The sequence below is a fragment of the Aphidius gifuensis genome, linkage group LG2, assembly GCF_014905175.1.
Source record: "Aphidius gifuensis isolate YNYX2018 linkage group LG2, ASM1490517v1, whole genome shotgun sequence".
NCBI lineage: Eukaryota > Metazoa > Arthropoda > Insecta > Hymenoptera > Braconidae > Aphidius > Aphidius gifuensis.
Genome location: NC_057789.1, coordinates 5162955 through 5181898, shown reverse-complemented (window position 1 = coordinate 5181898; position 18944 = coordinate 5162955). Strand labels below are relative to the sequence as shown.

The window sequence follows — 18944 nt, the reverse complement described above, 5'->3', positions numbered from 1 at the left end:
TTTATAAAGTAAATATCAAGTTTATTATTAAAAAAAAAATTAATAATATTGTTGTTTTCACTTTATTCATGTTTACAAGTTTTATTTTTCAAATAGAATCATTGTAAATATTAGTTTTTTGTTTTTTCTACAACAAAAATATATTTGTTTTTAATATGATAAATTTATTTAAAAAAATAATCATCGAAAAAAAAAAAAAACAAACTAAATTCTAATAAATTTTATACTACAGTTGATAACAATTTATAATAAAAAAAAAATTTTTTTGTGTTAGAAATAATTTCACAAGATTGTAACATTGTTTTTTTATTACATCCAAATTTCCAAACAATTCCTAAAAAAAATTTCTTTAAAAAAAAAGAATACATACTTAAAATGAACGTTTATTTTATATTACTTCTTTTGTTTTTGTCAACCTAAATCAATGCATTGACAGAAATTAAAAATAAACCAAATTAAAATTATTAATAATGGCAAATAAGCAAGACCCAAAGAGGTAATTTTAATTACATTAAAATAATATACCTATATGAAAAAATATTGCAAGTTAAATAATGTAAAACAATTAGGGATCCACCACCGGCATATTCAACAGTTGTGCCAGCACCAGTAAATAATCCTGGAACAATTTCAACGATACCAGATGGACCACTTTATCTTCCACCTTTAGTTAAAGGACAACAAGTACAAAATGGTCCATACACAGTCACCATTACTGATAGCATGGTTGCACTTCGTGATAGACAAAATCAAGAAATATATCGTGCTTGGTTACAAAGTCAAAGACGGAGAAATTTACCCATTGATCCAGATGAACCATACATTGAAGAATTTAAAAATTCAACTGTTAGAAGAATATTTGTTCAAAGAGTTTTTGGTCTTTTATTTTTACAATTTTTATTTACAACACTTTATATTGCATTTTTTATGTTTCAGTAAGTGTTGCTTGATAAAATGTCAATTACAATTTTTATTATTAATTATACTTTTAATGGTTTTTCGTTTTGTTTTTTCGACAGTCAACCAGCTAATATTTTTATCAAGACACACTGGTATCTTTGGGTCATTGCTATGGTTGGTTTTATTTTTTCTTATTGTAGCATTTCATTGTCACAATGTGGAAGAAGACAATCTGGTTTGGGAATTATTTGTCTATCATTATTGGTAAATTAATTATACATATAAATTGACCTTGGTAGAAATAACCTCTCCGGATTTCTCCAGATTTTCTACGAGCCAGTCCGGAGAAATCCGGAAAAATTTAGAGAAGTCCCAGAAATCTGGAGAAAACTCGGAGAGATTTTTTCCACCAGGGGATTGATAAATTGTTGTATAAAAAACATCAATTGATATTGGATTCTTTGTCGTAGACTCTAACAGAATCACATTTGTCAGCTTATATTTCTGTTCATTATCAAGTTGAAGCTGTTCTCATTGCTATGGGATCAACAACAATTGTTGCAATGTTTATTGCCTTTGTTGCTACTTGTTGCAAAGTAACAGAAATATATTTATCATTTTAATTAATTTTTAAAAATTACAATTTAATTATTAGCTGGCTATTTTATTTCGACAGTTTGATTTTACAAAACACACTGGATTGTTGAGTATTCTCAGTTTTCTCACACTGATTACCATGATCCTCTTGATAATTACCTCAATGTTTACACCTGTACCTATGATGATGACGTTATTTGGAGCTCTTGGAGCTCTTATTTTTTCTCTGGTTCGAATTTTAATTTTGTAAATTATGAAAATGTTATTTATCACATGTTAATTAATTATATTTAATTTTAGTATCTCTATTTCGACATTCAAACAATTATGGGAGGAAGGACAATTCAAATAAATCCTGATGAAATTATTTTTGCAACGACACAAATATATGTTGATTTAATTGGATTATATAGGTATTTGCTTATTTTTGTTGGAGCCAGTGACAGAGCTTGATCATTTTTTTTATTTTTAACTTGAAAAAATATATCAAATAAATATATTTAAAAAGAAACATGAAAATTTAATTATTTTATGATAAATTGTAAAAAATAAAATTTTTAATTATTTTTATAAATATAATGAATATATTTCTTCATTATTTTTCAAGATTTCCAGCAGGTTTGGATCTGTATTTTAATAATGTCTTGAGTAGTATTTTGGAAAAAGAATTGACGTCAAAATATTCATCATCGTTATCCACACTTTCTAACAATAATTCTTGGTCCCTGTAAAATTGAAGTCTATTTAGTTTCCCATATATTTATAAATTGTCATCAATATACATCTGCAGCGATATTTTACTCAGATGGGTGGTATTGACGAGATACGGGAAATATTTTTCTTACACGAGATTTTCCATAAGGCTCCATGTTGAACATATTTTTCCTTTAAAATTGAGATACTTCTTTTGAATTTTACTCTGAAATCAGAAATACATTATCCTCAGGATCATGGAATCTTATTTCACACATTTTACTGACATTATATTGGTTTAGAAATTAAAGAATATTTTCATTCAAGCTCACATGTTTCACAATCAGCATAGAGTATTTCAAAGTCTCTTCTTCATCAAGACAATTATCATATGAATGTTTATTCACTTTTTGAACAATCAGGCGTATTCAGGAAAAGTCCATCTCAAAATAATTATGTTCTGATAATGGACTATATGGTCAATGAAGTTTTTCATCAGTAGCATCACTTTTAGACAATTTTACTGACATTAATATTGGTAGCTTACATGAAAATTGAAATTGTGAATATATTAATTCATAGTTTTAAATTTACAGTTTGGATCTAATAATGTCTTGAGTAGTATTTTGGAAAAAGAATTGACGTCAAAATATTCATCATCGTTAAACTTTCTATGTAAAATTGAAGTCTATTTAGTTTCCAATATATTTATAAATTGTCATCAATTATATTTTAGTGACAGATGGTATACATGATAGCAAGTGATAATTTTTACACTTGAGAATTCATCAATCCATTGTTACATATTTTTCATTTTAAAAATGAGATCACTTGCAATTTCTTCACTGAAATACTTATCAGTGGCGTATCCTCAGGATCAGTAGAATCTCTATTTAACAGAAAAAAAAAAACAATTTTACTGACATTAATATTGGTGAACTTATGAGGAAATTAAAAGTTAAAAATTTAAAATAATTTTTTCATTACATGATTCTAGCTTCACATGTTTTTTCACAACTCTCAGCAGGCTTGGATGTGTATTTTAACCAAATCTTGTTTTCTTCTTCTTCAGAAAGACAACTGGCCTCAGAACATTCATTATTTTTTTCAACAATTTCCAAAGATAATTCTGGATCCCTGTAAAATTAAAGTCTCTTTAGTTTGTCATATACTCATATTTATAATTTATAAATTTTCATCAATATTACATTCATGCAGCTAGAATAAATTATATGAGATTATATATATATATATTAATATACACTTTAGATGATTAATGTATGATATTATTTCTATATCATGATACTTTGAAATATAATGATCAATATTCAAGATTAAATTAAATGATGATTAAAACCAAGTATCCCTCTCTTGAACTATTTGCAATAAACTCTAAAATCTGGATAAGTTAAAAATTAACATAATTTTTTCATTACATAATTCAGCTTGTTTTATATACACTTATATTTATTAATAAATTTTACATGCATCGAGCTAGGATAAATTGTATGAGGTTATGTGATAAATGTAACATGTTAACACATGTGAACATATGATAAAATTCAAATTACTAAAACCCCCCTCTCTTGCTATTTTCAATAATCAGCTGTAAAAAAATGCTTACATCATATGTAAATCTGTATGAATCTGTATAATGTATATCATAATACTAAAAAAAATTGTCAAAGCACCATCTGTTTAGCTGTTATAGGTGGTAAAGGTCATTCTTTAAATACGTCACAACAATTAAAAATGGTAATTAATGACAAGTAAGACTTTTTTAATTTAAAACCATTGTCATTGACATTTTTTTATCATATTTATTTCATCAACAGATTAAAAATATAACCTCAAAGCTTGTTTTGTTTGTCAATAAGAGAGCAATACAAACAATAACATCAAGAACCATGACAACTCAAGAAAAAGTTGTTGATGATGTTATCTTCCAAGAGGTAATATGACAGTAAATCATTGCATAATTATTATTCAATAATAAAAAACTGAATTAATTTTGATAGAAAGGTGACAAAGGTTTGATAATATTAAACAGACCAAATGCTCTAAATTCATTAAATCATTCAATGACGAAAAAACTATTGCCTGTTATGCAACAATGGGAATCATCTAAAAAAATTGTTGTTATAAAAGGAGCTGGAGAAAAGGCATTTTGTGCTGGTGGTGATGTCAAAGTTATTGCCCTGGCATTGTCAGAGCCTGGTGGTGAAAAAGTTGGAAGAGAATTCTTCTACGATGAATATACGTATGTATTTTTTTATTTTTAATATATAAATTTATATAATTAAAAACTTTCTAATATTTATGTTATTTTAATAGATTAGATCATGTAATTGGAACATATAAAAAACCTTACGTAGCATTGATAAGTGGAATTGTGATGGGTGGTGGAGTTGGTCTGTCAGTTCATGGACAATACAGAGTAGCAACTGAGACAACACTTTTTGCAATGCCAGAAACTGCAATTGGCCTATTTCCTGATGTTGGAGGTAGCTATTTTCTTCCACGTTTAAATGGAAAACTTGGATTGTATTTAGGTCTAACTGGGCATCGATTGAGAGGTCTAGATGTTAAATTGGCTGGTATTGCAACGCACTATGTTAGTTCATCTCGACTTCCAGAACTTACTGATTCTCTTTTAGCACCTGGTGATGTAGATGTTGCTAAAATTCTAGATAAATTTGATGAGCAAGATTCATCAGTTGAATTTAGTCTTGCTAAAAATTTAAAACAAATTGACTATTGTTTCTCTGGTGATTCTGTTGAAGAAATTATTAATAGGTAAAAAATAAAATAATACTCTTTATTGTAAAGATATAAATTATAAATTAAATAAATTTATTCTAGATTAAAGAAGGACAACAGTGAATGGGCACAGGGTGTCATTGAGACTTTAGGAAAAATGTCACCAACATCTCTCAAGGTAGCACACAAATCAATTACCCAAGGAAAAGATCAGAGCCTTGCTAATTGTCTTAAGATGGAGTACACTTTAGACTACAATATGGTCTTGAAAAATTCAGATTTTCAAGAAGGCATACGTGCCTTGCTCATTGACAAAGATCAAAAGCCAGTCTGGAATCCAAAGACACTTGCTGATGTTACAAATGAATATGTTAACAGCAAATTTTCACCAATACCTGCTGATAAACAATTAAAATTGACACCAAAAAATAAACTCTAGAAAACCATTGAAAATATGTAATACGATGCATTTGATTTTTATTAAAAAAATTAAAACTTATATAAAATATAAAATACATAATAGAAATTTAAAATTCGTATTTCTTTTTTGAAGAAACAAGTGGTGCATCAAGGGAGCTCTTGACTTTTGTATTTGAATATTGGGTAAAAATAAAATCACAAATTATACATATTATTTTTCCAAGTAATGCACCAAAAACTCCTTGATAAACAATCGCTGCAATACGATGAGTCTCATGACCAAATGGATCTACCACTGCTGGACATAGCATGTAGTTTAAATTTATTTTCATGGGCTGTTGAAAGAAAAAAATATAAAGTTTAATAAATATTAAATAATAAACAACTCAGTAACAATTGTTAATTTTTTTTTTTTTATACTTACAAATGCAATAGGTAAAAGAAGCCAATAATGATATGCAACTGCTATTGCTATTGCTAAAATATTCCAGCTAAAATCATGCAAGGGTCCAACATTGTATACACCCCCAACTCGAATTAAATAAATTACAATGACAAACATCATACCATGTTGGAGATAATATACAGATTTGTGAGCAAATATCTATCAATAAAAAAAATATATATAATATATTTTTAATAAATTATAATAAAGCATTAATTATTAATTATCAAATGAACTTACAATGCGAGAATCAGACTGAGGAAACAAAAACGTGAGAACTGGTCCACTTAAATAATTCAATTGTATTCTAAAAAGAGCTGTGACGAGTCGACTTGGTTTTGCAACAAGTATGTATAACTAAATAATTTATAAAAATAATTAAATTAATTGAGGAAATAATTGAATGATAATTTAATTAAATAATAATTTACCTGAATAGCTGTTGCAATATGACACAGACTCAAAATATGAACAATAGTATCAGTAGAAAATTTATATCCAATTTCATATCCAAAAAATACAGCCATCAATAGTAAAATAATTTTTTTACCAGTTCTTTCTCGATTATCGTATTTGATTTTTTTTGGTAAAGTAACATTCTTGAAAGTATAAATTAATGAGTAAATAATTAATATTGACACAATAAAAATTTCTAAAAACCACTGATAAAATGGAATCAAATGATATGCACAATTTTTACCAACATCGTGAGGGATGGAGGTGTTTATATTATTATAAATAATTGAATCAAACATGTTTTAGCAAACTTGATTGAAGCCGTAAAAATCAGAGAATGAATGATTTTTTATTCTTAATTAACTTGGGTACCAAGACAGGAACACTTGTAATTAAAAATTTAAAAATAGTTGAGTTTAGTTAAATTTGAAATTTGTATCTATTTAAAATAGTTAATTATAAAGAAAATAAATTTATAATGACTAAAAATAGCATCTTATCACCAATGATATAATGATAGCTAAATTGATTTTTATATTCGGATAGAAATATAAAAAGTAGGTCAACGATTAGGCAAAAAAAAATCATATTTTTTTTTCTATTTAAATAAATAAAAAAACATATTATAAAAATATTAAAAATGGAATGTTTGATTTTATATCAAAGTTCAAATTTTGTTTGTGTGTTTGTGTGTTGGTGTGCCAACTTCAAGTCAGCCAAAAAAACCGGTTAAAAAATGTGAAGAACATGTGATTTAGGTTGACAGTTTAGCAACAAAATAAAAACAAAAGTCAGGTGTATACAATTGACGTTGATGTTTGTTGATGTTTGTTGATTTATAACAATGGAGATATTAAAATCAACTTTTTTGATAATTAATATTTTTTTAATTGAAGTCACTGCTGAATTAATAACAGTTGATGAAAAATGGGTGTCTCCACAAAAAGCATATTATTGTTATTCATTGAGGGAACACAACAGTAAGTACCTGAAAAAAAAAATATTTAAAGACACGTGTTAAATATTTAATATGTTGTTATTTTTTTTTTTTTTGTAAATAAAATAGTCTGTACATCATTGATACACACAAGAACTGGTGTACCATTTGACCTTGGAGTGAGTGTTGGCTATGATTATCATGAATACAAATCAATTAAAGGTAAAATTAACAAATAAAAATAATTGTTAATTTAAATGTTTATAAAATTTGTTTTATTGATGTTTTAGATACAAACTTGTCTCCATCAATGGAATTTCAATTTGAATACAAAAAAGAATTGACAATAAAAGTATTAGTTGTCAATGAAGTTGTTGAAGCTTTTAATTCTACTACTCATCGTTTACTTTTGTCAACAGTTATTTATGACAATTATGATGGTGACACTAAAATTTATAAAACAAAACACAAGTATTATTATTACAAAGACAGTGCAAGTATTAATAAAAGCTTGACAGGTATTTCAATTGAGCATTATATTTTGTTGACAATTTTAATTGTGGTTATAATTGTTTTACTGTTTTTTTGTTATTGCAAAAGATCACACAAACCATGTAACAAAAAAATGTAAATTGTGATTAAATTTATATGAAATATTCAGGAATTATGTTTGTAAATAAATAATTCATCAAAGTGAATAGAAAAGATAAATGAATAAATGATTACAGCGGTGTTTTCTTTTCCAATATTACTTCAAAAGTTGATATTTTTTTCATCAAGATAGCTGATAAACAATTTCTTTAACATGTTGATTGTTTACAAATAAAAACATTAAATGCACTGATTAAATTCTAGGAAACCAGACGCTTAAAAATATGTAATACATTGCATTTGTTTTTTATTAAAATATAAAATACATAATAGAAATTTAAAATTAGTATTTCTTTTTTGAAAAAACAAGTGGTGCATCAAGGGAACTCTTGACTTTTGTATTTGAATATTGGGTAAAAATAAAATCACAAATTATACATATTATTTTTCCAAGTAATGCACCAAAAACTCCTTGATAAACAATTGCTGCAATACGATGAGTTTCATGGCCAAATAGATCTACCACATAGCATGTATAGTTTAAATTTATTTTTATGGGCTAAAAGAAAAAAAAATATAAAGTTCAATAAATATTAAATAATAAACAACTCAGTATAACAGGTGTTAATTTTTTTTTTTTTTTTACACTTTACAAATAAAAACATCAAACACTGATTAAAATACTTGGAAATCTCGAAGTATTTATAGGAAAAAAAAAAAAAAATTACATTCACCATTTGAAAACTTGAAGTTAAAGATAAAAAAAATCGCATAATATTCTAGAAAACCAGACGCTTGAAGTGGAGAGTGAAGGGAAAAGTGAAGTAGTAGTGGCAACAAAAAAATGTTCATCAGTAACGACAACTCTATATATTGTAGGAAAACAGGATATGTGATACTAGTGACCTGGTGGTACCCTTTGTTGCTTTGCGATTCTTGTTCAAACTCCCGAAAGGAAGAAAAGATTATTTTTGTCATCAAAGTTTACTTTATATATTTACTTGATTTTTTTTCAAATATATATTTGGGTATTCATATAAATTGAATATTCTTTTAGCTAACTTATTTATATAAAAATAATAAAAATATTCAAGATGTTAAGCTGTTCCAAGTTGATGATGTTCAACAATCCTCGCAATCATTTATCAAGAAAATGGGGTTCAGTTATTCAAGGTAATATTTAAATAATACAGCATTGTGTATATGAAATAATTGTTTGATGATAATAAATTAAAAAAATTATAATCATCTTATTATTTTAGCAAAAAAAAAATATACTACACAAAATAATTTATCAAAAGAAAACCAGGAAGATGTCATCTTTGAAGAGGTAATTAATTAAGTTTATAATTTGTGGAAAAAGAAAAAAAACAATAGCCTCTGCAATTTAATTTTAATTTAATTTTATAGTTTGATGACAAAGGTTTGATCACTCTGAACAAACCAAGAGTCATGAATACACTGACTGATTCAATGTTAAAAAAAATCAATAAAGTTTTAAGACAATGGGAATCAACAAAGCAAATTGTAGTGATAAAAGGAGCTGATGAAAAGGTATTTTGCGCTGGTGGAGATATTAAGAAAATGAGTTTTGCGATATCAAAACCAGATGGTACAGAAATCATAAGAAATGCTTTTTATCAACTCTATATGTATGTATTTATCTTACCATATTATTATTTTTAATTTAAAATAATTTATATAATTTGTTTAGAAAAATAATAATGTTCCCTTTTTTGTGTAATAAGAACAAGCCATTTAATTAGAACCTTCAGAAAGCCTTACGTGGCAATTATAAATGGTATTGTGATGGGAGGTGGTGTTGGTATCTCAATCCATGGACAATACAGAGTGTCAACAGAAACAACAATATTTGCAATGCCAGAAACACGTATTGGACATTATCCAAATGCTGGTGCTACTTATTTTCTTCCACGAATAGATGGACATCTTGGATTTTATCTTGGCTTAACTGGATACAAATTAAAAGGAAGAGACGTTAAACTTACTGGAATTTCAACACACCATGTGTCTTCATCTCGACTTGGAGAATTAAATGAAGCTCTTTTAGCACCTGGTGCTATTGATGTTGGTAAAATTCTTGATAAATTTAATGAACATGATTCATCAGCTGAATTGAGTCTGGCTAAACATTTAAAACAAATTAACTACTGCTTCTCTGGTGATACTGTTGAAGAAATTATTAAAAGGTAATTGAAAAAAAAATATATTCAGTTAAAAAAAATTATATATTAATTCGTTATTTGTTTTTTAAGATTAAAGGAAGACAATAGCACCTGGGCTCAAAAAGTCATTCAAACACTTGAAGAATCGTCACCTACTAGTCTTAAAATAACCTTGGAAAGTTTAAAACGAGGAAAAACTATGAACTTTGCTGAATGCTTGAAAATGGAATATGTTTTGGATTACAATTTATTAAAAAAAAAATCAGATTTCGAAGAAGGTGTTCGTGCTTTGCTGATTAATAAAGATCTTTTGCCTGTATGGAATCCAAAAACTCTCGCTGAAGTTACAAATGAGTATATTTATAATAAATTTCGACCAATGCCTATGGATAAACAATTAAAATTCAGAATTATGTAAATAAATTATTGAGTCCTTTTTTTTTCTTTTATTAAAAAATAATTATACAATCATTGCATAACAAGTGGAAATTTTCTGTATTTTTTTTTTTTAATGCTCGATCAATTGATAAAAAACATGAATCTAAGTGGAATTCTCTAGCACTTGATTAATTAACAGAAAATTATATATTGTCAATTATGTTGGATTTATAAAATTACTCTATTTTTTATTATTAAATTTTAATTAGTATTTATATTTGTATTCATTTATATATTAAATTTAATTCGAAAAGTTGATGAACAATTATTTTTAGTGATAATAATCACATGATTCCGGAAATATGAAGATGTCTAAATGATATACCAATTGGTTCATTTATATGCATTTATGCTGGTAAATTATTAATAATACAAGAAGCAAATGAGAATTAATTATTTGTCGTTGTCGTGCAAAAAATTTTCAAGAATGTCTGCTCTCATTATAAATTCACAAAGAATAAATAAATGAAAAAACAAACAGAGAAGTAATGTTTTTTTTTTTTTATTAAGTTTCATACAACAATTAGAAAAAAATAATAGTAAATAAGAAAAAAAAAGTTGAGAGACACTTGAAATATTTGAAATTTTTTGAATACAAATGCATTTTTTTTTTTTTTTTTACATTTTTAATCTAACATTAAAAATAAAATTTCAATATTACTTAACTTATTTATTAGTTTGATTATATACGTAATTATCAGATGTAATATTAAATATTTATTTTATGTATTTGGAAAAAGAACATTGTATTACTTTTGACAAACATGTTATTATCATTTTTAATTTATAAACTTCGTAACACAGAGTTTATCAAAAAATAATACGTGAATTATCATTACTTATATTATAATGGCTTGAAACAATTTATTTAAATTGGATAATCATCAGTTTAATCGTGATAATAAGATAACTTTTTCTTATTATTGACTGGATTTAACAGTTCAAAAAAAAAGTATTGCATGTTCCTTTGAATTTCGTTGCTCCTTTGGCTGGATAGATTTCATAATTTACTTTTTCCGGACCTCGTGAAAAAACTTTGAAATATGGTGATCGATAAAATGGATCGTTGAAAATACCATTATGGTTTCCAAGAGAAGTACTCAAATATAAAGGTTTTTCAGATTTACGAGCTGTCGCTATGTCTCCTATCTTTTTGATTCCCTCATAAGTTATTTTGCTTCTAGGGCAAGCAAGGGACATTAATCTTGGTGAATTTTCAACAGCTTTAATGAGTGAGTAATCAGTAAGATTAAAGCACTCTAAAAAGCATAATTCGGTCATGTCTTGAAATAATACAACTGAAGAATCAGTGATGAGTTCATTTGGATTATTTGTGACAATTAATAAGTGTTTTAATTTTTTCATTTTTGTAAGTGCAATGATACCCATATCTGTTACAATATCACCGGATATTTTTAAAGCTTTTAAGTTGTCAGCAGTATTTGCGAGATTAATCAATAAATCATCTGTAGCTAGAACATGGAGATGAAACAACAAGTGTGTAAAATCTTTTATATTTAATTGTGTAGAAGGCATATCTGTGTATACGGTTGAACGCCAATACTTCCAATGATCATAATGAAATAGAAGCTTATATTCGTTATTTTTACGTGTTGCTGCTACTATCGTTGACAAAGCCATTTTGTAACCAAACACCTCAAAATGATTCAAAACTTTTAATTCACCAAAGATCTGAAAAAAAAAAAAAAACCACTTACTAAAATTATTTTTTGCATGAATATATAAATTCGTTTTTTTGTTTTTGATTTATAAATTTTAACTTACAGCAGTGAATGAGCCTGGTATGTATATTGAGTGTGAAAAAGGCATTTCCCAATTTGCAATAAAAAGATGATTTAAGGAACCAGCAACATTTTTCAATGACTCAATAAATGTTTCTGGTACACTTGATTCACATTGAAATGTAATCTTCAAAGTTTTCAGATTAGACATATGTGAAAATGCATTTTCAAAATGTTCATTTTTAACATGTTTGAATCTCACTTGAAGTTTTTCGAGATTAACACAATTTTCATTAATCAACGGCATTATTTGTGAATCATCATAGGCTAATATATTTAATTCTCTTAAATAAATACCACATCGATTTATCAATGGTACCAAAAGATTTACTTTGCCACTCCAAGGCGAGGTATCATCACATTTCCAATAATTTAATTCAATTTTTTTTTCATCACACCATGAATTAACAAGAGCTTTCTTCCAATTCTTGCAAACTGTGAAATTTGTTAATTACAATGAGTATTTATTTATTTTTTTTATAAATTCATTTTTTTAATTTACTTACCCAATGCAAGTTTTGGCTTCTCAAATAATGATATATACTTGAATATGGGAACCAAGCATTTATCATTTTCATAAATTGTAATATTATCTGTAGGTGGATCATTCGTGTTACATTGGTTGTCCTTGTCACAGAATACCTAAAAAAAAAAAAAAGCTCTAATCACAGAACCCAAAAACTTGAAGAAGAAGAAAAAAAAAAAAAAAAAAAGTCCCAAGTCAGGATTTGAACCTATGAACATTGAACGGTGATAGGAACTAAAAATTGAACGGAAAAAAAGCAAACGTTGGGGAGAGTAATTCAGGCAAATCACAGATGATAATAATAATAATAATTCCGACAGAATTAAGAGCTATTAATTATTTCTATAAAAAAAAAAAAAAAAAGGACAAAATGATAGTTATTACATTTGTGGCATTTACAGCTTTAATATATATATTTAAAAAATATAAATAATTAATTACTTTATGATTATAATAATTCAACTTTATAATTGTATTATTTTTATAAAAAGCCACTTACCAAATTTCCATCTTGTGTTTTAATTTTTGGGTCCCTTTTTGTAATGGAGTCCATATTTTTCACTCCCAACGCGTAAATATTATTAAATAGATATAGCTAATAGAAACCCTAAAGATTACTTAATTTAAAAAAATTTTATTCAACTGTTGAAAATATGGAAATTCAACAAGTGGATTGGAAACAGCACAAGTTATCCTCCACTATTTTACAAGATAGCCTAATAGATGACTGAACGTCGTGGATCCACAATTCGGCAAAAAAAATCAGTTTCACCAGAACTGAATTCACCTAGGTCCCAAAATTCCAAGAACTAAGATTCGGAGAACCATGGATAGGTATTAAACAGGTATTAAACTCCATGTGGAGAACATAGGCTTTAAGATGACAGTTCAGCAACGAAAAAAAAAATGAAATTCAGGTATGCAATTGACGTTGATGTTTGTTAATAGACGTGCATACCATTAGAGATATTAAAATCAATTGTTTGAATAATTAATATTCTTTTAATTAAAGTAACTGCTGAATTAATAACAAGCACACTGTCACAGTGTTTCTTTTTTTATACAGCTCAACTGTTGACAGACTTGTAATAAAAAAAAATAATAAAAAGTGATTAACGAGCCGATTAGTATTTACGTTACAACTGATTTTATTGTTTACGAATAATAAAAAAAAATGAACGGTAACATTCTATATTTTAATTTTCTTGTAAAAAGATAAATAGCTTATTAAATATTTTGCTAATATACAATGTCAATAAAAACAATTGGAAAAAAAAAAACTTTGTCTGATTAACTGTCTCAAAGTGGAGATTAATATTGCAAACAATATATTAATAAAGAAATCAAACTTTAAAGAGGACTTATGTGCTCGAATAATCAATAAAGACAATGAACCAAAGTGGAATTCCCCAGCACTTGATTAACTAACAGGAAATTATACTGGCTTTATAAAATTATTCTATTTTTTTTTACTTAATTTCAATTAGTATTTATATTATTAAATTAAATTTAAAACACTGTGAACAATTATTTTCATTGATAATAATCACATGATTCCGGAAATATAATAACGTAAGCAAAAATGGCAATAATGACACGATAAAGATTACTCAACGTATCAGAAAAACAGCTGATTCATTAATTTATTGTTATCCTATTTAGCTCAATTAAAAAACTACCAGATAGATAAGAAAGACAAACAAGTAACTATTTAAAATAAATTATTTTTTTCAGCATAATTTTTTAAAAATAAATAATTTATAAATTAATAATTATATTCGACGACCAAAAATTAGTATTGTATGAACAAAATATGTTTAATTTTATTCACAATGTTCAAAGCAAATAAGCTTTTATTTACATTGTACCATACGTATATAAAAAAAAAACAAAGAAAAATAAATAAAAAAACTCCCAGAAAAATATTTTAAATAATAAATTCGTACGTATTATTTATTTATCAAAATGTTAATTTTTTTTTTTTATTTTTTATTTTAATATTTTTCATTCCATTATTTTAATGTTTATTTTATTTTTTTAAATAAACTAAAACAGGTGTTTATTGTAATCAACTGGACATGAAGAAAAAAAAAAACATTCATCTAACCTCAGTTGTTAAATTTGTCAATTTAAAATAATTTTATTATTTAATTTTTTTTTTTTTTTTTTCATTGTTTTTTTAATCTATGATGAAAATGTTATTCACTAATATCAGATTAATTTTGAATTAAATACTATAAACTCTGATACCAATGTGTGAATTATTATTACTTTGTTTTAATATTTTTTTTCTTTTTAAAAGATACAAAAAATGTTCAATAGTTAAATTTTTTTTTTTTTTTTTAATCGATCAATAACGATTAGATCGTATGATTTTTTTTAAGATTTTATTTCTGATAAATGTAGTGAATTGATCAAATGTATATTTACGTGGATACTTAGTCAATGTACTGGGCGAGCCAACGAAAGCCCTCACCATATCCTTGTCTTTTCAATACTGAACACATGAACAATTCAAGTGCACGACCTTGAAGATCACATTTAGCTACTTTGCCCTTTTTTTAAGAAAAAAAATAAAATATTATTTATCATTATACAATATAATTAAAGTCAATGATAAATCAATAACAAATCAATCAATAAATACCTTGCCAGATGTTTGGCCAAAAAGATTAAAGAAATTTCTAAGTTCATCTTCTGATGCTGCACCTGGTTTATCAATTTTATTGCCTAAAACAAGGACAGGACATGTACTGAGTTGTTCATCAGTCAATAAAGCTTCAAGTTCATTTCTTGATTCAGGCAATCTTGATCTATCACTTGCATCAACTAAAAATACAATAGCATCTACTGCTGGAAAATAATCCTTCCATACTCGACGAGCTAAATAAATTAATATGATAAAATTATTAATTATCAATTGACCTCATTACTATAAATAAATATAATAAAATATATTTCAATTTTATTTACCCTGTGAGTGACCACCAAGATCAAATGTTGTGAAACGAATATTGCCAATGGACAATTCCTCAGATGCTAAAAAAAATATTTATGTTAATATGTTGAAATAATTAATTATTCATTCATGAAATAACATCCGACATTACGAGTTTTTAAATAATTTAATACAGCAAACAAAAACAAAAAACCAAAGGTCATTTTGTTATAGAAAAAATAAAATTAATTACTTGGATGCAATGTGGGTACATGTTGAGCTAGTCGATCATCCTTGAGCATGTGTAATAGTGTTGTTTTTCCAGCATTATCAAGACCAAGAAACAGTAATTTACCGCCCTTTTTCCATAGCCCTGGAAAAATAATTTTATTAATAAAAGCCTTGAGAGTAATTGAGACTCAATTAATTTAACATATTGGTAAAACATATTATTCACATGTCTCTCATGTCAATCTCATGCAAAAATTGTTTACTCAATAACTTGATAAAAATAACAAAAAAAAAAACTTACCCAAGTAGCCAAGAACTCCAGTAAACCAGTCAAAAATAAACATGTTTTATGATATTAAAATGAAACGCAACAAATGTCTGTCTCTCTCAATGATACTGCAATAAAATCAAATGAAAAAAAATTAGTAATAAATAAATAAAAACGTCACATGTATTACGCGTTATTCATGACAAGGGAAATGATGATATTTACAAGTCACAATGTTTCAAGTATTCTGGGAGATACGTGGATAACCTTGACAGACGTCTTAAATATTTTTTTGGGTCTTGGGAAATTGTCACACGTAAATAAATTTTTTTAACACAACTTCTCTGCATATGCAACTAATTTCTTTTTTTTTTTTTTTTTTTGTAAAATTAATCAAGACACTCACTTGAGAATTAAGATAATTGATATGCAGCACAAAACAGCAGTTGCAATGAAACAGCTGTGTCACGACTAACAAAAAATAATAATAATAACTCAATTAAAAATACAACAATGTTTTAAAAATTAATGCTAACTAAAAATAACACTGGTTTCTTGATAAATAAATTAAACGTATGTTTAATAATATAAAAAAAAAAACGTAGTTAAGAAAAATAAAATAAGACATACTCCGTTATGCTTGGCAAAAGGGGGCGCATAATTGGTGATATTGGTTTTGCACTTTGGATTTATGATCTGGGACTTGGTGATTCACTAACAAAAAAAAAAACTCACCTCGAATTAAATCAATTATTTGTTTTAGATGCTGCTTTAATTTGTTAATTTGTCTATTATAAAATAACTAATATTAATCATTAACAAATGGAAAATTATTAAAAATATTTTGAGTATCAGTCGTGTGTTTTTCCAATTTTTTTTTTTTGACACAAACACACATATGCACACTGTTGTAGACCTAACCCATTTTTTTTAGTTGGCACTGATGACGTTACACTGAGTCGCCATTTTAAATCCGGATCTTCCGGAATAAAATTGTAATTTAAAAAATAATTTTTCCAAAGTTGAGTAATTATATTTATTTACTTTTTAAATTATTTAAAAATTAATAATAGATGAAATTAAAAAAAAAAACAAAAATATAAATATATTATGATAATGTTAATGTTTACTTTTTTTTTTTTTAATAAATATTTAATCGATATATTGAGAAAGCCAACGAAAACCTTCACCATATCCTTGTTTTTTATTCAATGAACACATGAACAATTCTAAAGGACGACTATGTGTATCTTCTCTTGATATTTTTCCCTAAAATTAATAATGATTTGAATGAATATAAATTAATTTTAAAGTTTAATAATAATAGACTTACTTTTCCAGTTGTTAAATGATGAATATTAAAATAGTCCAGTATTTCAGTTTCAGATGCTGCACCTTCTAGATCAATTTTATTGCCCAAAACGAGTATTGGACATGAACTAATATTGTCATCTGTCAAAAGACCATGAAGCTCATGACGTGATGCAGGAAAACGTGATCTATCAGTTGCATCAACTAGAAATACAATAGCATCAACTGCTGGAAAATAATCTCTCCAAACTCTTCGAGCTGTTGAAATAAAAGAAATAAATTATATTTAATAAAAATATTTATATTTTAGCAATAATTTATAATGAAAATTTTATTGATTACCCTCAATGTGACCACCAAGATCATATGTTGTAAAACACATGTCACCAATTGACATTTCTTCACATTCTTTAAATTAAAAAAAAAAAGAAATTAATTAATATTATATTGTATTTTTAATTTAATTTATAATTAATAGTTGATTGTTTGTTCTTACGTGGAAGATGTGTTGGGTTTGCTTGAATTAATCTATCAGTTTTGAGCAGATGAAGAAGTGTTGTTTTTCCAGCATTATCCAAACCAAGAAATAATAATTTGCCACTTTTTTTCCATAAACCTTTTTAGAAAAAAATAGACGACATTAGTTTGTAATCATATTATTTTTAAATGTAAATAACCTGAGGTGTTAGTTATCAGAATAATATCGCTGATGAGTCATTGATTTATCAGTGACGTGTCTTTTATTTATATCGTTTTTTTGACTGAAAAACTAACGTGTCACATTTATAAAAAATATATTTAATTACAAATAAATATAAATAACTTTGTCATTTAGCTAGAATAATTTTAATAACAAATTATTATCATTAAATTTACATGTTTTTAATTTGGATGATGCAAGATCTCGACCCAATTAAAATTATCAATAATAATGTATTTTTGACTTGAAAACAAAACGTAATTTTTTTAGCAAATAATAAATTAAACAAATAAATTTTGCAAGGTAAAATTAGTTGATTATTTCAAGTTGAAATAATATTTAGAAAAATTGTAACTCACCAAGATAGCCTAGGGCATTGAAGATCCAGTCATAGAGAAACATTTGTTCTTAATATTAAATAATAATATTAAACAAAAATATTCGTGAATAGAATATTTATTAATATCAGTTCTTATGAATATATCTATGATCTTGTTTATGTGATGAATTTTAAAATTTATTTTTGTTTAAAAAAACTGATGAATTGTAATCAAACGTGTGATGATAAATGAGCTAAATGAGAAAACAAGAAAGCCCGCTGTTTTATGTCAATCAGATGTTCTACAGGTAGTGCCAACGCCATTTTGCGGAAATTTATATAAACTCATTGACATTGTTATTATTATTATTCTTATTCGTTGTTTACTATGATTTGTTATCAATATTATTTACTGAAGTCAATACA

General features: G+C 26.0%; 8 protein-coding genes across 12 annotated transcripts; 4 read left to right on the top strand and 4 right to left on the bottom strand.

Moving 5' to 3' along the window:
• Window positions 1–401: 401 nt before the first annotated feature.
• LOC122848566 (protein lifeguard 3-like) lies at window positions 402–2008 on the top strand. Its single transcript, XM_044146729.1, has 6 exons — window positions 402–496; window positions 570–935; window positions 1020–1164; window positions 1371–1496; window positions 1577–1726; window positions 1798–2008. Exons 1-6 carry the CDS (start codon window positions 471–473, stop codon window positions 1948–1950), a joined length of 966 nt encoding a protein of 321 aa, XP_044002664.1. The 5' UTR covers window positions 402–470; the 3' UTR covers window positions 1951–2008.
• A 1779-nt stretch (window positions 2009–3787) lies between these two features.
• Window positions 3788–5766, top strand: LOC122848564 (3-hydroxyisobutyryl-CoA hydrolase, mitochondrial-like). The gene is made up of 5 exons (XM_044146727.1): window positions 3788–3945; window positions 4026–4142; window positions 4209–4450; window positions 4525–4986; window positions 5053–5766. The coding sequence occupies exons 1-5, from the start codon at window positions 3832–3834 to the stop codon at window positions 5387–5389; spliced, it is 1272 nt and encodes a 423-aa protein (XP_044002662.1). The 5' UTR covers window positions 3788–3831; the 3' UTR covers window positions 5390–5766.
• On the bottom strand, window positions 5741–6818 carry LOC122848565 (transmembrane protein 164-like). The gene is made up of 3 exons (XM_044146728.1): window positions 6247–6818; window positions 6056–6172; window positions 5741–5974 (listed from the first exon to the last, which is right to left on the bottom strand). Exons 1-3 carry the CDS (start codon window positions 6568–6570, stop codon window positions 5741–5743), a joined length of 675 nt encoding a protein of 224 aa, XP_044002663.1. The 5' UTR covers window positions 6571–6818.
• A 76-nt stretch (window positions 6819–6894) lies between these two features.
• On the top strand, window positions 6895–8319 carry LOC122848563. The gene is made up of 3 exons (XM_044146725.1): window positions 6895–7251; window positions 7338–7430; window positions 7499–8319. Exons 1-3 carry the CDS (start codon window positions 7116–7118, stop codon window positions 7837–7839), a joined length of 570 nt encoding a protein of 189 aa, XP_044002660.1. The 5' UTR covers window positions 6895–7115; the 3' UTR covers window positions 7840–8319.
• A 278-nt stretch (window positions 8320–8597) lies between these two features.
• On the top strand, window positions 8598–11236 carry LOC122848562 (3-hydroxyisobutyryl-CoA hydrolase, mitochondrial-like). Its single transcript, XM_044146724.1, has 5 exons — window positions 8598–8972; window positions 9062–9129; window positions 9210–9451; window positions 9548–10009; window positions 10076–11236. Exons 1-5 carry the CDS (start codon window positions 8894–8896, stop codon window positions 10401–10403), a joined length of 1179 nt encoding a protein of 392 aa, XP_044002659.1. The 5' UTR covers window positions 8598–8893; the 3' UTR covers window positions 10404–11236.
• On the bottom strand, window positions 10913–13304 carry LOC122849407. Its single transcript, XM_044148104.1, has 4 exons — window positions 13251–13304; window positions 12732–12867; window positions 12209–12660; window positions 10913–12115 (listed from the first exon to the last, which is right to left on the bottom strand). The coding sequence occupies exons 1-4, from the start codon at window positions 13302–13304 to the stop codon at window positions 11357–11359; spliced, it is 1401 nt and encodes a 466-aa protein (XP_044004039.1). The 3' UTR covers window positions 10913–11356.
• A 737-nt stretch (window positions 13305–14041) lies between these two features.
• On the bottom strand, window positions 14042–17111 carry LOC122848561 (GTP-binding protein SAR1b-like). 5 transcript variants are annotated; one of them, XM_044146720.1, is made up of 7 exons: window positions 16924–17101; window positions 16595–16659; window positions 16222–16316; window positions 15943–16062; window positions 15725–15790; window positions 15399–15634; window positions 14042–15306 (listed from the first exon to the last, which is right to left on the bottom strand). In XM_044146720.1, exons 3-7 carry the CDS (start codon window positions 16262–16264, stop codon window positions 15190–15192), a joined length of 582 nt encoding a protein of 193 aa, XP_044002655.1. In that variant the 5' UTR covers window positions 16265–16316; window positions 16595–16659; window positions 16924–17101; the 3' UTR covers window positions 14042–15189. The 5 variants fall into 5 exon arrangements, with proteins under 5 accessions (XP_044002655.1, XP_044002656.1, XP_044002654.1 ...); XM_044146721.1 differs by lacking the exon at window positions 16924–17101 and adding an exon at window positions 16819–16854; XM_044146719.1 differs by lacking the exon at window positions 16595–16659 and having other exon boundaries at window positions 16924–17111.
• A 229-nt stretch (window positions 17112–17340) lies between these two features.
• LOC122848560 (GTP-binding protein SAR2-like) lies at window positions 17341–18787 on the bottom strand. Its single transcript, XM_044146718.1, has 5 exons — window positions 18559–18787; window positions 17996–18115; window positions 17842–17907; window positions 17522–17757; window positions 17341–17457 (listed from the first exon to the last, which is right to left on the bottom strand). The coding sequence occupies exons 1-5, from the start codon at window positions 18599–18601 to the stop codon at window positions 17341–17343; spliced, it is 582 nt and encodes a 193-aa protein (XP_044002653.1). The 5' UTR covers window positions 18602–18787.
• Window positions 18788–18944: the final 157 nt, after the last annotated feature.